General features: G+C 36.7%; 1 protein-coding gene across 1 annotated transcript in view; it reads right to left on the minus strand.

Moving 5' to 3' along the window:
* LOC120623644 (protein O-mannosyl-transferase Tmtc3) overlaps positions 1-17,304 on the minus strand; it is a 317,835-nt gene continuing 300,531 nt past the window's right edge. Inside the window, exons 5-12 of the mRNA XM_039889765.1 lie at positions 12,489-12,604; positions 9,584-9,792; positions 8,643-8,847; positions 6,554-6,817; positions 5,134-5,619; positions 4,663-4,849; positions 3,436-3,716; positions 1-2,680 (exon numbers count right to left, since the gene is read on the minus strand). Of these exons, the coding sequence (XP_039745699.1) occupies positions 2,375-2,680; positions 3,436-3,716; positions 4,663-4,849; positions 5,134-5,619; positions 6,554-6,817; positions 8,643-8,847; positions 9,584-9,792; positions 12,489-12,604 (2,054 nt within the window). The 3' untranslated portion in view covers positions 1-2,374. The remainder of the gene's footprint in view (positions 2,681-3,435; positions 3,717-4,662; positions 4,850-5,133; positions 5,620-6,553; positions 6,818-8,642; positions 8,848-9,583; positions 9,793-12,488; positions 12,605-17,304) is intronic.

A 17,304-nucleotide genomic window follows, 5' to 3' on the forward strand; every position in this document is an offset into this window, starting at 1 on the left:
TGAAACATCATTTATTTTATAAAAATAAATGTTTTGACGACAAATAGTTTATAATATTCGGGGTCCTTACGAAATTACTCCCGCGGGAGTTTCCATCAGAAATGTTTCAAGACATTGTAAAAAATTTCTGTTTTTACAAAAGTTATTTTTTATCTTAAAACATTAACAACGTTACATTTTCACATCTACATGGTAATTATTCTAATAACGGTCGATCACTTTTTATTTTACATAATAACATTGGCATTTAAGAAAATAACCGTCTAAGTTAGGTAATTAGGTAGTACAGTACTTATTTTTCCTAAAATTTCATAGGCCTTAAAACAAAGTATTGCGCCTTGTCGGGTTTCTAATGCTGTTTTATTGTTATTGTCTGAAATAAAATTCTTACAAAATTAGTTGCATCTTGCTTTAATTCTATTCAAATACGAAGGATTTAAGCCTTGAAGGATTTAAACGCCCAGGATGAAAATAAATTAAAAACTGAGTATTGTTTCTGAACTTGATTATTTTAGCTGGATGCGCATGACGTTAGTTTATAGGAGGGACTTTAATAATGATCGATGATTGATCGAATGATTTTCAGGGTAAAAGCCCAATGTAGTCCATAATATTCCAGCGAGACAGTTTCCCTAATTTTTGCTGGACAGGCAGTGCCAGGTGCCCGAAACATCACAATATCAAAGCTAAGATTTCAATATCAGGACTTTACATTGAGAGGTAGCTTAGTCTAAAGAAATGCTGTGGTAGATAAGTTTGTTACGTAGTATTTTTTTAAATTTGAATCGGATACTATTCACGTAACTAAAAACTAAAAGCTAGACACTTCTTAATGTAGACCTGTATTTATATGTCCAATTTAAAAAAAAATATATCTCACTTCTGTAAATTATGCCTTAGGAAAGAATTAGTGTTAGTACTTTTGAGGTGTCGTATTTACTTTATCTGAAATTTCTAGGCGTTTAATATGGAAGGTTTCCTAAAGTTGTTTATTTTGCACTAACTAATCTCTTTTAATCATAATTTTATCCACGAAAATATTGAACAGGTAGGTAAGTACACTAGAAAAGTTTTTATAATAACCGTTATTTTTCATGGGGTTTGACGCGGTATATTCATATCTAATAAAATCCCAACGCCTAAAAGATGCTTGGGAATTTCTAGTCGCATATATAGATATCAGCAAAATTAAAATCTCTTGAATCAAATAATAAGTTTCACAATCCCAAAAATCCACTTTCCCGATATTTGGAAAATACTGTGCCCTCAGGTTAGTTTTCTAGCAAAAAAACTGATGACTTATGCTGTTACCCCTCTTGAAACTTCCCATCCCTCTTCTAACTTTATTATTTGATCAAAGGATTAGGTTGATAATTTACTCCAATGCAATTAAAGCATTGAAATGTTATATTTATATCCCTTGATCATGATGGGCAACGGGTCGCCCACTCGTGGAACAACTGGCAAAAATATTGAGTAATTTTCTTTATACTGCTTGATATAAAGTTCACATTCCAATGTTTTGAATTGAGTTAAATTATCGTAGAGTCGAAATGGTTTGGGAAGGCTTAATATGTATCTACGCTACATTAGCTGTGATTGCAGCACCGACCTATAATCACTACTGGACACACTGCTGTAGTTTCGTTTTTGTAGGGCTGCCAACTGTACTCTAACTGTACACAACAACTACCTGCCATCCTTTTCACTGTGTTTTGTACACACGTAGTGAAAAGGATGGCATTTCTTTTAGAACTGTTTATCTAGAAATTTGTGTATTTAATCAGCACCAGGTATGTATGAAGACCAACCGGTAGTAGATTTTTGATGGAAACGATCGGCACAAGAAACAAATGCTTTAAAAATAATTTTCAAGTCTTTTCTATTATTCTATTTCACTTTTATTACACACAAAGAGTATCCGTATACCTGGCTAATGACGAAAGCTCGTTCCAACATGTCTCTACACATTATACAATATCGTACATAATTCATTAGATTAAATGGCGTAAACTAATATCACGAAAGATTAAAAAAAAAGCTTATACAAATAAAGAGATCCTAAAAAAATCTATTTCGCACATAATGTTTTTTTTTTGTAATTCAAAATTATACTTCTAAGGTTTGACGCAAAGGTAATTGTTTGCTGTCAAATTAAAATTAAGCTTTACTATCATTTACCCTTGCGCGTTAACCTTTACAGTCAATAATAAAAAAAAGCATGACAATCGACAGACGGCACAAAGCAAGACATACCCTGATCGTTCGAAATCAAACGCAAAACATATAAAAACGTTTATTTAAAAATAAACGACCGAGATTCTTTTGGTGTTTTATCTAAACGTATTTACACAATTCAGTTGGCATAGTATCGCTACGAGGGGTCTGTTTCATGGGGGTCGGGGGGTTGTTGCGGTATGTAGTTCCATCTCGCTCGCACCTCTGTGGTAGCGCTAAGTGCTGGGGCTTTTGTTGGTGGAGTAGGGGAGATGGCTGCAGCGCGTCTCGCTCTAACCACCGCAAGATGGCGTTGGATATAATGTTCGTGTGGCGCTAGTGTAGCGGCCCGGGTTAGGCATTCTTCGGCCACGGCGAGATTTCCCCGTTCCACTGCCACGACGCATAGGTTATGTAATGCTTGTACATTGTCTGATTCCAGCTCGAGGATCCGACGATAACACTGAAATGCAATATGATTTATTTTTTAAACAGATGCAAATTTTGAACGACTCAAAAAACCTTGGTTATTCTAGGTTGGTTTACTTTATAGAAATTGTTTATGCCGTAATTCCAGTCTTGTGTCGCTTTTGAACATAGACGTACTTCACCTTTTTTTATGTCAGCTGTTCACATAATGGAAATTCCACCTATGAATTAGTAAGTACTTAATCTCGTAAGTATAGAAGTTTTCTTCCTTATTAAAATTGTGTTAACATTCTTAAAATTGGAAATAGATAATATCGTAAGAAATCGTTAACATTGCCTTTAGACCTTTAAAATACTTAGGCGTTGTACTAATACCAACTTCAGAAGTGTCTCTGAGGCTTGAAAGTGTTATTTCTAATAGATACTTTATTACAAAAATAATCCTTGCAAATATTTTTAAATGAATAGTATAAGAAGTCTTCATTATCATCATCATTTATCCATTACGGGTCTACTTAAGGGCACGGGTCACCTCTCAAAATGAGAAGGGTTTAGACCGCAGTCTACCACGCAGGCCAAGTGCGGATTGGTAGACTCCACGCGCCGTTGAGAACAATATGGACAACTATCAGGCATGCAGGTTACTTCCTTCAAAGTGGAAGAAAGTGGTGTATAATTGCTTAAAACACACAGAACTCCGAAGAGCTAGAGGTGAGGATCGAACTCGGTCCAAAGAAAAGGAAACCGAAGACTGCTAAAGAAAAAGAAGTGAAGTAAAAAGCTACTTACGCTCTCAGCTGCATCCAAATCTTTAACCGAGTTGATGTATATATCGCCCAAGAGCACCAATGCCTTCACATGATCGGGATGGTGCCTCACCAACTGCTTGAGGAACGGCGCAGCTTCCAGAGGTCTTCGCCTGTCAGCCAGCAGTAAGGCCAGGTTGAAGAGTGCGGATCTGAAGTCGGGTTTGAGGTGGACAGCTGCCCGGAACCATTTCTCGGCGCATTCTGCATCGCCTTCATCCATGCATACCATGCCTAAGTTGAAGTGGACGCGTTCGTTTGTTGCTGGAATGTAGCAGAATATAAGGATAACCTTTTTTTTATTTTAATCTTGTCATTACGAATACATGTGTGATAACCTCGGAATAGTTATTTGTCTTATTTAGTGATTTGTCTTCCAGTACCTTTCAAATGTCAGAACGGCTGATGATTTATATCCTAATAATAATAATAATCCTTTATTGCCATACTCTATTGTTAATACAAGAGCTTGAACTAAATTATTACGATTTTTTTATCTCTCATTTATTGAGTTTAATTTATTTTTTAATTTCTTAGCAATGCTTAAAAAAATAATAATAAACTATTAATATTTTATATGAAAAAACATCCACCCTCCGCTTGCGGGGCTTTTGAATGCCCAAGCAACCGGCGGTCAGGACTCTAGAGTGAGGAACATCCTCACACGCGCTCCTCATACGCGCCGTTTCAAGGACTACTGCTTTCTGTATCCGACCCTTGATCCAACAACCAAGCGAAAGCTTCTTAAGACGTTGGTCGAAGCTTTTCGCGAGAAGACCATTGACTGAAACGCCGATCGGAACAATAACGGTCGACTCAACATTACCAATTTATTATTAACTCAGCCTTATGGAAACAATGCTCAGCACTGATTTTCAGTTTCACTTTTAAATATCAAGCCTATCTACTGGTTCGGAAGTTTCTTCACCAATGGGTTCATCTTAATGGGTCTTTTCCAACTTTACTGATAAACGCTTTGAATGATCAATGCTTTCACAAAAATTTCCAATAAAATAATAAAAAAATTCCAATAATAAAAATTTCAAATGTAACATTAATTTATCAATCTTGTCAGACATAAAAGTGAAATTGCCTGCTACCAAGCAATTGTTATTAAGAAATGTAATGTATGTTATGCTGTAATGACTGTATTTTACAACACCGTTTTAACTTGTTACAATTCCTTCAAAATCATAAATGTCCAACTTACCATCTTTGTCCAATAGTTTCAGAAGCCGCTGTCTTGCGATGTGTCTTAAATCCGCTGCCCCCAACTCCTGTAGTAGTATGGCAGAATTCAACAATGCTTGCTCGTGTTCTGGTTCCAACTCTAGTGCTTTGTCCAAATATGCGAGAGCTTGAGACGCTTTACCTTGCTCTAATAGAACCACACCTAACTGTAAATAATATAACAGCACGATAAGACTCCCTGTGTAACAAAGTCAGTACTTACGTAATTGACGGACAGTATCAGCTTTAACAACAAAAAACAAATATAACAAACATAAAAGTAAATTCAGATCGAAAAGATCTGGAAAGTTGAAGTCACGTTGATCCACAGAAAAGTATTTTTTATAATAATATGATCTCATGGTAAGATTTGATAGATAACATAGTGAAATCTTATCTTTTCTCGCCAGTATCTTTAAAACAATCCTATTATTATTTTTCGGATACTTACATTATAGTATATATCGGGATTCCCGCTATCGTACAACAAAGCTCTTTCATAAACCTCCTGAGCTTCCTTTGTCCTGTTCAATTTGATCAGAATATCCCCCCTATTTATATACGCTTGCGTATAATCAGCTCTCATGCTTATCGCTTGCCTGTACAGCATATCTGCTTCTTCTAAACGCGTAGCATTTTTTGATATCAAATTAGCTAGGTTGAGGAATACGTTTAAGTGGTTTGGAGCTATTCTAGCTTGGTAGGATTCTCCTGGTTTTGCTTTCGGAAGTAAAGATTTCGCTTTTACGTAAGCGTCTTCGGCATCTTGATACTGTCCGAGGTGGTTGAATGTTCTGCCCACGTTTATGTGAGCGCCCACGTCGTCGGGCTGAACGCTAACGGCTGTTTTAAAGAATTCTAGCGCCTCCTCGTATTTACCATCGGCTTCTAAGGCGTGGCCGACGTTGTTGTACAGTTTTGCGTTGTTTTTGTTGACCTGAAAATAGATTTGACCTTAATAACAACAGGTTTACAAAGTATTATTAAAATTTGTGTTCGTTGTATCAAAATTCATCAGTAAACTGCTTTATAAGGTCAGAGCAGATTGACAATATTCTAATATCCTCTAGAAAGCAAACGAGCGGAGTTCAACGCTATGTGCTGGTTCGTGCACAATATGAAACAAAAGTTTTGTATCTTTCAAACTTTGCTGGAAATTATAATTTTATATAGTACCTAACCCAGCTGGGGTAAGATAGTTAGTTAAGATACCAATGATTTTAATGTAGATAAACTACTAAGAGAATAATGAAACTATGTTCGAGTAAATGAAAACCGATATTATTCCAGAGGCTTTAGGCACATTATTTCCTGTCTTTGAGACGTATCTGTGAAATCGAAACGCTTATATTTTGTGAGTAAACCCAAGCCATAGTTTTTAGTCAAAAAAAATCAGATACAGCCTTAGCCAGAAGCAAAAGAAAAATCATGTGACTCCTGTCACTTTATTAAGTACGTGCTGCGTAGCGTAGGTAGCATGCACATGTCAGTCTTTTATCTTCAATAGGGTAAACACTTTAGAATATTTTGAATTAGTTTTTTTGGAAAAATAAATACCCTTAACAGTATTTCGTAGTACACGCTGTCCCACATATACTTTATCGATTTTGTATCGATGAAATTGTGGAAGATAGATTTGGCTATAAAATTTGGTGCATGATGGATGATTTTTGCAAATGCTATTTCCTTGGTACAGAATAACAGAACAGGGAGCGGGATCAAATCAGGAATGACTTATCAGATTTTGATGTGTTCAAGTTCCAATCCTGTAAGCATTTATGTACTATTTATGTACCCAACAAATTTTTACTGAGACGCATAAAGAATGCACATGAAGTGATTGTTTTAAATGTTAACTTTATTATACAAACCTTAAGTCCAGAAGCAAAAATAGAGTATTCAGTCTTCCAATCCCAGTTCCTGACGTAGGTTTTAGCACTAAACGCTAACAGAAGGAATATCAGTGCAGCGGCCGCAAGCTTCGCCCGTTTCTTGGCGACCAACCTCCACCCGTGCGCAACCAAGAGGCACCAACCCATAGAGGGCATGTACAGAACCCTTTCAGCAACCACGAAGCCCACGGGGAAGAATAAGTTGGAGGCGGGAAGAAATGGAAGTACCAGTAGTGCCAGCCCCTGAAAAAGTATCATGTGATCGTGAACCCTTTAGAGGAATAATTCTAAAATCTGAGCGAATACTTGAGATCAGAAGGGCAGGGATAGTCATCATCTTTAGTAAACTGCTGGACTAAAGTCCTAGACTAAAGGCCTCTCCCAACGGGAGAGTTTGCCTATAATCACCACTCTAGGCAGACGGGTTGATGATCGCAAAAGATAATAATTTTTTTTTAATTAATTTATTTATTTTATTTGTACACCACAAATAAAAAGAAATAATAATGGACACAACAAGAAGCAACTTAAAAAGTAGGATGCAAAGAGCTTCGTTCATAGCTTAGTAGCGATCTCTTCGAGGCAACCTTAGGATTAGGAAACTAAGGGAAACCGATTGGTAGGGTCACTGGGGTGACCCTACCAATTATTATTATATACAGACTTACAAACAATTACACGCTAATACTTATCCAGATTACACACATAAAATACTAATAATAATAAATATAAAAAAATATAAACTAATATATACTATAACATACGATACATACTTAAATATGGGTAAGAGTTAATCGCTGTCGTCTTTTTTGCTCAAGATAATGGACTTTAACAGCATGTTTGAATATCTCTAGTGACCTTGACTGTCGTATGCTTATTGGGAGTGCATTCCACAGTTCAGTAGCTTGATCAATGAACGAATGCTTATAAAATTTATTTTTATGAAACGGCATGCTCAAAGTTAGCGTACGACAAGAACGTAAATCAAACCCTCTTACAAAATATTTTTTTTTTTGTAAGAGGGTGTTTTTTGGTTAAATAACACACGGTACAGAAGCGACAGAACGTGCTGATCCCGACGACGGCGAATAGGGAGCCACTTAAGCTTTTTATGCATAAAGACGAGTGCCTAACTGCAATCACAGCTAATGGTAAGAGATGACGCAGCCTAAGGTGGAGCGCGCTTGCCTAGAAGATGCCGATTCACTCTTGATTGTAAAGCAGTTGAAGCACAAAAGTCGCTGCTGTCTGTTTTCCGTTATATTTCCTTAGTCGCCTTGGACAACCCCCATGGCAACAACAGTGGTGGTGTCAACTGTATTTTGATCTGACGTCACCACCCGGCACAAAGGCGTATAGTTTAAAAACCAATTAGCCATTTCACAAGCCATTAGTCATCACATCAACCGATAGACGTCCACTGCAGGTCTTTTGTAGGGTGTTCCAAGTTCCATGATTCTGAGCCGCTTGGATCCAACGGCTACCTGCGACGCGCTTAATGTCGTCTGTCCACCTCGTTGGGGGTCGACCAACGCTGCGCTTACCAGTACGGGGCTGCCATTCCAGCACCTTGGGACCCCAACGTCCATCCTTTCTCCGAACTATGTCCCCGGCCCATTGCCACTTAAGCTTCGCGACTCGTTGAGCTATGTCGGTAACTTTGGTTCTTCTAGAAATCTCCACATTTCTGATTCGATCGCGTAGAGATACTCCGAGCATAGCTCTCTCCATCGCCCGCTGAGTGACTCTAAGCCTTCTTATGAGGCCTATAGTTTTAGCCTTTAGTCAATGTATGTATATATAATAAATAGTGCAACTTAATTATAAGCCAGCTAACCCGAACGCATTGAGCTGAAATTTTGCGCATTTACATGTTTGGTTTAGATGAAAAGTGATATCAAATTTTCAACACATTCCAAATCCAATATGTATGGTTGACTTCTTATACACAGCCTTCACACACACTTCTTATATGGATATTGTTTGAGACTTTGCTTTGAATATGACAAGCTTTGAAGAGTTTTGATAGAAAAAGATTTAAGTCGTAGTTTGTCGTAATATTTCTTACCATTGATAAAGCTGATGAGCGAGTTCTCAAGGCATGAACGGCTGCTGCTATCAATACCGTGGCCAGGGCAATGGTAGCTAGGTTCCTCGGGTCCCGCCACGAGCGCAGCAGAGCTACCGTGCCCATTGTCCAATCACAGCACAGCGCCTCTGGTAGTGTCAGCAGCCAGGCATTCAGTGCGGGTAGGTAGGCAAATGTTAAATGTCTGTCAATTAAACAAATGTAGATTACATTCTTCATTTTATGGCAAAGTACAACCAAATGAAAAAAAAGGTTGTTTACACAGTTACCTGGTGTAGAAAAATTTATTTAGTTCGATTTGGGCATTTGGTTTTTAAGTCAACTTTAACGCGAATATTTTTACCATTAAGTATAATGGTAAACCCCAGCTCTCCACCAATATTTGGCTCCCCGGGATTTTTTGTAATTTGGCCTCTATTTTTATGTCTTAATTGACCGGATTAATAGGTTAGTTTATTATTTGTAGACAGGAATGGGATGGGTTGTATTAATATCGGTGTTGTGTGGTACGTAAATTAATATTTTCAAAAAGATTGGATACATCTGTTAAATACTTGGGTATTTCGGTTGTGTTTCCGAACAGTGGTGATTGGATAAGATAGAACTTTAACTAAATAAATATAGTACAAATAAAATTCACGTTTGTAAATCTTTATTTTTTAAATTTCTTTATTACCTCTTTAGGCCATAGCAATACGTAGAGTTGCGCTACTGTGGCCTTCTCTTCTCCGATTTAAATACTTGCTATGTCGTTATGCGTTTTGCTGCACAGATATTCCATAATCATTGCAATGTAGGCTTAATAGTTCCAGAGTTTTGAAAAACAGCCAGCGCCCCGTAAAATTGCCGCATAGGACTACTGGCCTGACTGTCTCCCAATATCTATTAGGAGATAAAGATAAAGAAGATAAGATGTTTACCTGGCTGGAGGCGCTGCGGCTCCAGCAGGGTTGTCAAACCGTGTGAACACAGGTAGCTGAGCGCCCATGACGTGTAGCCTTGCGGCCAGCAACGCCAACGTGGCACAGCATACCGTTGCCACGCGACGAGCCGCCTCCCCACACGCGCAGCCCCACCCACCTTTGCCCCAATATTCGAACCATGATCTTCCGTTGTTACTGCCCTTGCGCTGGTGAAGAAATATATGGATTAGTTGTCGGTGCCACGATATCTTAGCCGGTAAGACTTAGGCTACCCTTTCGACTACGTGCGTTTGAAGCTATAAAATAGGTATGATTTGCTTTAAAGTTAAAGGAAAACATTGTGAGGAAAACCTGCATGCCTGAGAGTTCTTCGTGATGTTCTCAAAGGCACGTGAAGTCTACCAATCCGCATTTAGCCAGCGTGGTGGACTAAACCCTGAACCCTTTTGAGAGGAGCCTTGAACCCTGTAGTGGGCCGGTAATGGGTTAATAACGATCATGATGATGACTGGTTCCGATTCTGACTACACAAATTTCTTAAGACTAGTTTTTAATTATTCTGTTATATACTTAATAGTTAATAATAGTTAACTAATAAAAAAAAATAAAAAAAAATTAATAGTATAGTTTAGAGAATTATGTACTGTCTGTCATGGTTTACCTATCTAAATACTTGCCCATCTATCTGATAGGTATAATAACTTTAAAGAAAATAGAAACAATACAGAGACACAAGAATAGAAAGGGTGCAATGTGCATTTTTTCTACTGAGTTGGTTCAGCTTACCAGTAGGTAGGTACCGTTATAAAATTTGCGTTGCGAGTGAACTCACTTTACAACCTGATTTCTAAATCGATATCGTATAAATATAAAATATTTGTAAAAGTATATTTAATATATAAAAACAAATAATAAGGTCTAATATCCGTTTTCACAAACGACGAACAAGGCAATACGTAAATAAGTAACGCCTTATCTAAGGAGATTCCTAGGCATACATCAAACAATCACCAATTGGTATCGCCTAAGAGTTGGTTAATCGTCTTTATTCTATGAACATTGTCTAAATCATTAGGCATTCGAATTAGGCGATGCTTAGATTTAGTTAAAACGGGCTTTAATGTATATTTAGTAAATATTATCAAACACCACAAAACGATCTTATAAATTATTTATCCAGGCATTTGATAAACAAAAACATCAGGTGAAAAGTTACCTAACCTACATTCAAGACTAAAATTGTATAACGTAACTCTTAAAATAATTCGTGCAAGTTACCTAACATATTAAGTTATTTACCTTGAAAGTCGATTATTGAAATTCCCTATGTTATTCGGTACATAATATTCAGTTATTCATAGATACATAAGTTCACATGAAAGCCAAACTTCACTAAGCACAGATCCCACTATGAAGCACAAACAACGTCTTGTATAATATCATGTTATTAAAGTAGACCGCTATACGGTCTCATTAGTCTTGAAAAGCAGGACTTTCCAACTAAAGTAGGACACAATGCAAACTAGACTTTCAATAAAGAGCCTAGCTGCATGTTAGATCCCAACATCTGTAGACTCTCAGGCTCACAGGAAACAATATAGGGACCTACTTGCGACCGGACTTGTTTCGGTTCGTCCAAAGTTTAGTTGGAAACTTCGATCCGTTTTAGAACAAATATCTTAAATCAAAGACGTACGCGATAGTTCGAAAAGTTCCCCCTTAAGATTCAATGTCACCGATAAGATTCTGCTCCCTAATTTATTATTGGAACTTTGGAATTAAATCTCATCGATACGGAGAGATTTTATGCCTGATTGTTATGCTCATAATAATAACGTTTCGAAGTGATATAATGAAAAAATTGTGAGGTAATGAATTAAAAAGTACCGCTTTGAAACTTTGAAGGGATCCATTGGCTTTACATGGCCTCGGAAGTCGGAGGCATTCTGATGGCCACCAATTTTCTGACTCCGAGCTGGTACTGATATTTATTTTGCTCAGAATAACCCAGTATAATTTTTGCCCAGCGCGGGAATTTCAAACACCCAAGCCACAAATGAATTGGACTTGTGGCTTATAATTAAAAATGCAAACCGCCAAGACCAAAAGCCATTCCTACGAGTATTTTTTCAAGTGGCACAAGTTCGGAAATTCCGACAAAAGTGAGTATAGCAGTGAACGCCCAACGTTTGTTATGACATGATAGTATTATTATTTATTATAATATATACTTTTTATATTATATGTGTACGTATATGAACTAAGTATATTTTATTTTTTAATTTATAATTATTTGCTACTTTTGTAATTTATGTTTATTGTTTATTATCCTTTGGTAGGTTGCCTGGTAGAGATCACTTTTATGCGATAAGGTCGCCTATTATACCTTTACTTTCTTTCAATGGTGTTTATTTTCTTTTTATATGGTGTACGATAAAGTTGAAGTGTAGTTTGATTTGATTTTAAAGTAATGCTGTTGTACCTTTTGAATGAATTAATGAGTATACTTTTATTGCACACCACAAACGGTACATAAAAAAAGAAAAGTATAACAAAGCAACGTATACAATTTTGCGGCCTTATTGCTTTATAGCAATTTCTTTCAGGAAACCAATGGCGAAGAAAACAAATACAGAAAATAGTTTGGTGGTGCACATATACATATATAACCCATGAATAAATATATCAATACTCAAATAAATATATATAATATGTATATAACAATATTTGTAACGAAAGACAAACAAATAAATAAGTAACTACCAATACATTAAATTATATTACTTAAAAATAAAATATGAAACAAAATCACGGGTCATCAGATGATTGAGCCAAAAAAATATTTTTCTCGAGTTTTTTAGAGATTTGGATTGATTTTGTTTTGTTGTCAAGATTTGGATACCTTTTGTGCGACGAAGAGTTCGTAGACGACACACACAGCAGTGACGGTGATCCCTTGCTCTTTGCACAGCATTGCGATGCCGACACAGGCTGTACAAGCAACCACGTAGCGCCAGTCTGGAAACACAAAGACGGTTAGAGACTACATGACTTTTTGACTAAGGAGAAGGATATGAATGAATGAATATACTTTTATTGCACACCACAAAAAGTAGATAGATAAAAAAAGAAAAGTATAACAATACAACGTATACAATTGAAAGGAATTGAAAATATGTATAGAAGCAGTATTTTTTTAATTCAACCACGAGTTAGATAATGACTGCAATCTCACCTGTACGTTATAAGCGATGATGCAGTCTATGCTAGCGGGATAACTTGTAAGGGGCATAAAAGATAGAAAAATAAACTTTCACAAGATAGAGTAATGAATGTTAAAATGTAAATTGTTGATGTTTGAAAAGAGCAATTGCTGAGTTTCTTCCCAGCTTCTTCTCGGTAGAATCTGCCTTCTGAACCGGTGGTAGAGTCAATACAAACAGACGGACTTGACGTTTAAAAAGTGCTTATATTAGGCCTACTTGAAATAAATGAATTTAGAATTTTGTAAAGATAGAAATGTTTACTTTTAATCGTATTGGGACGATATATCGCATGGCAGCACGGTTTTTTCTCCCACGAGACAAAAGTATGTAGCTGATCTGGGAAGAGTTGAAAACGTCATTGCCATGTCTAATGCTCATGTGTCGCTCCGCCCAGTAGTCGTTGACTCTTACTTAAAATTTAGTCGTATACTATCCACTAAGGTAAATTCAATTTTGAGAGAGAGTTAAGTCGCTGGATACAACTCTGATGGGCAGCGTTCGGGAAGGTATAATTCTCTTTCGTCCAATCTTCCCTCAATGCGTAAAGATCAAAGTTTACGGACATTGTGTGTTGCCAGTGATGACTTATAGCTCAGAAACTAACTGAGAGCCTCATAGAAAAGCTCAAAGTCACTCAGCAGGCTATGGAGAGAGCTATGTATGGAGTATTTGTATGTGAGGACATCAGCAATAGAACCAGAGTTAACGACATAATATATGTGGGGCTGGCTGAAAACCAGTACTTCGCATTATAGTATGCACTTATACCAGCCAGCCACCTCCTTTGTCATAAATTTTTACTCAGTACAAATTTATACTCAGTACAAATTTATGACACAAATGTAACATTTTACACAAATGTGTCATGATAAAGACGATTTCATTCTTTCTTTCTTTTCTTAAATGAACCGATATATGCGGCACAACACGTTGGAATATGGAATTCGTGAAACGACAAAAGAGCTATGTCAGTGGACGTGTATCGAGTGGAATCAAAAGTGCCATCTATGTGCCTATTTTAATGAAGAAATATTTGACTTTGACTTTGAATGACGATAATGGGAATGCACTCCGCCGAGTCTTTCTGCGATTATATTTATCGAATTGTTCGATAAGATACTATCCTCCTACGACGGAATACGATCCTATTGCATATATGTAATCAATAATAGCTAAACAAAATTTGATTATTATTAGCGCTATATGGATGACCATCAAAAGGTTGTCACAATAAACACTTTCAGAGTTCTATAACTTGACCTATTATTAGGTCTGTGATTGTCCCTAATGGTTTAAGATGGTCTTACAAAAAAAAATCTGAAGTACCATTATCCAATAAAAACAAACTCTTCAGATGTGACACCAAGGAAAAACAAACAAAGATACTTGTAAGAAGGATTTGGGCTTTATTCCTTTCAACCACTGTTTCGAGCAATTTGGCCCAAGTTCTGAGAGATAGGGCTTATCGGCTACTTAACCGCAGGGCAATGGCGGGCTGAGACCTCGCCTGTTCAAAGACACAATAATGCTTAATGTAGTACGTCAAAGGGCATTCTAAATGTCGCCCAGTAACTTTGCAGCTGCAAATATATAAAATATATAATATGAATGGAATGATAATATAAGAAAGGAAACAGATTGAACAGACCTTTGCGAATTTATAGTAATAAATGAAAGAGAAATTAATCTCCTTCTTTAAATAAGGGTTTGTCCTGATAACCTACAGCCGAAACGGCTAAATGTAGTGATTTGAAGTTTTGTGAGAATATTCAACGTACACACTAAGGAAGAGTTTTTAAATTCCACCCGCTAAGCTATTATTCCATAAATTTTGTAAAGTGGGTAAATAATACATGTTTTCATAACTATGACGTGATATGGGGCAGATATCTTATAAATGCATTTTCATTTTTAATAAGTCAGTAATTCTTATTTAATAAATGAATAGTTTCTAGAAACTATCAATAAGTATTTGATTCTAAACGAATGTTTATGACATTGTTACGGTGTCTATTTTGATATACGGGTGCATTTGCGGTCCACTTCAATCTTGCATTTTTTCTTTCATTCTTCAGACCCGGACGGCGTAATGATATTTCCGCACGTTTCAGTCGTTATCACTAATTAGGTACTATCCCTATCGTCTATAAGACAGTGAGATATTTGTCAGCCTGCACGGCTATAGACAATTATATCCCTTGGGAAAGGATAAAAATCTATTTTCTTCCACAGCTGTATCTAGCACTGGCGCTCCAGTGGAAATAATATCCAAATAACATATGTGTAATAATAAACGGGGGTAAACTCTTCCTATTCAATGTTCCCGTGCTTTAGCAAAACTTTAATTATATCCTTTGTCAGGGGTATAATCGGGGGATATAATTTTGGTCTCCTACCCGTGCTAGCCCTGCTGATGTGGATAAACGGATCGGAAGTAAGATTTTTACTTTTTCATGGCGATATTTCTATAGTAGTAAACCAATAGTTGGGAAATGTCAGCAAGCATATTCACTCACATATTTTCATGATCGTCTACTTACTTTAATATAATTTCTTCATTAGTCTTTGTAAGCAACGAATTCAGAATACATATATATATATCTAATGTTAGCCTCAAATTAATCTAAAGTTAAATTGTGAAGCCTTGGAAGGATTTGATTTCATTGACTCTTTTACCTAATATCCCCGAATAATTCTCGGAAAATAATGAAATTGGAGTCAATCCCGGTCACAATTTTTAACCTCATCAAGCGAGCTTAGTTCAAAAAGGAAATTCAAGGCAGAGTGAGGAGCCCAAACATTTGCTCGCCCGTACAACCTTAATGATATTACATTCCCGTAACACAGGTAACACGGGCGTTCGGGCGTCCTTCGGTGCCTGGATTTGGAAAGTTAGGAATATACTTAACCTTACCTCACAATTTACATCTGTTTAATGTCTGTAATAATCAGTGGCGTGCACTTCATACATGCGCAAAAGAATTGCTTACCCTAAAATTGATTATAACTCGTATAAAAGGAGGGTTTTGTGCCATTTTCCTGCCTTATGCATGCCCTGGTAAGAAACCCAGTGCACGCCACTGGTACTGATACACTTAAGATTACAATTATCATTATTTTAACATTGGCACTGGTCTTCTCTCAGAATAAGAAAGGGTAAGGCCTCACTCCATCACGCTGGCCAAGTCCGGATGGGTAGACTTCAAAGCCTTTAAGAATATTATGGAGAACTCTCAGGCATTGAGGTTTCCAGCAAGTTATATTGAATTGCTTAAATTGAAATTAAATTACTTTTATATACCATGTCACTTCTTGCCTCGGTGGTCTAGAAATTAGATCGTCTTGATGCAGATCACGAGGTTTGATTCCCAGATCGGGCAACTCATTAATGATGATGTTAGGTATTGATATTTAAAATAGCTTAATAGTTTTTAAATAATTTCGTGTATGTATGTGAAAGACTAAGGAAAGCAAATCGAATACTCAGGGATTGTCTGATGCCTTCGTACACAAAACTGCTGAGCTGATTTTAATGAAATTCTGCGAAATGTAGCATTTTGAAGATTCACATAAAACATATACCCGCCCAATAAAACTTTTTACTAGGTTAAAAACGCGGATAAAATAACGGGCAACAGCGACGAGTACTTTATAATTCGCCCCTAATTTAAATTAGTTTCAGCATACACTGAATTCGGATACAACTTTCCCGAAAGTAAAGTCTATAATATTCAAATTATGGGTCGGCTTGTCCAACAATGCATATTTGCGAGAGTAAAATTTTGAGGCAAAATTTTCGGAAAATTCCGCATAACTTATAGGTATTTTAAATGTGTGAAAGCTGTTTATAATATAATTCAATACATTTTCTTTCATAGTTTCTCTTGTTTCACGAATATAGAGCAAAATGGAAGAAATACATAAATAACGCTAAGCAAATCGGTAGAAATTATGATACCTTCATTGCACAGGTGCGAAGCCGGGGCGAGTCGCTAGTTTGCTATATTTCGCGCTAACCAGGAAAATCTGTACGGTGTATTTTTTTATTTTCAATCTTTATACTCTACAAACAACAGAACTTCCAAAATGATTCGCTCCAACAACCGGAGCATCCTCAGGAGATGTTGACTCGATGGGGACGTATTATAAGATACATAAATTTAATTACTAAACGCAAGAACCGTTTTGTGTACTTATTAACCTACATATAAACAAAAACTGGATCTAAACAATTGACTTTCTAGAAACGTTCATAAACTAGTGGCAACTGCATATCGTCTGCTTAAGGCATAGAATATTCTTTCGGTCTTTTGTCGGGTTGAGGTGCTATATGTTTTTTAACAATATGGTTCCTAAGGTAATTTTGGACCTAGCAATGCATATTACACTGTGGTTACAATATATTCGATGAATTTATTAATGGCAGGGTTGCTTGGAAGTTCGGTTCGGTCC

This window comes from Pararge aegeria, chromosome 5, assembly GCF_905163445.1.
Source record: "Pararge aegeria chromosome 5, ilParAegt1.1, whole genome shotgun sequence".
Lineage (NCBI taxonomy): Eukaryota > Metazoa > Arthropoda > Insecta > Lepidoptera > Nymphalidae > Pararge > Pararge aegeria.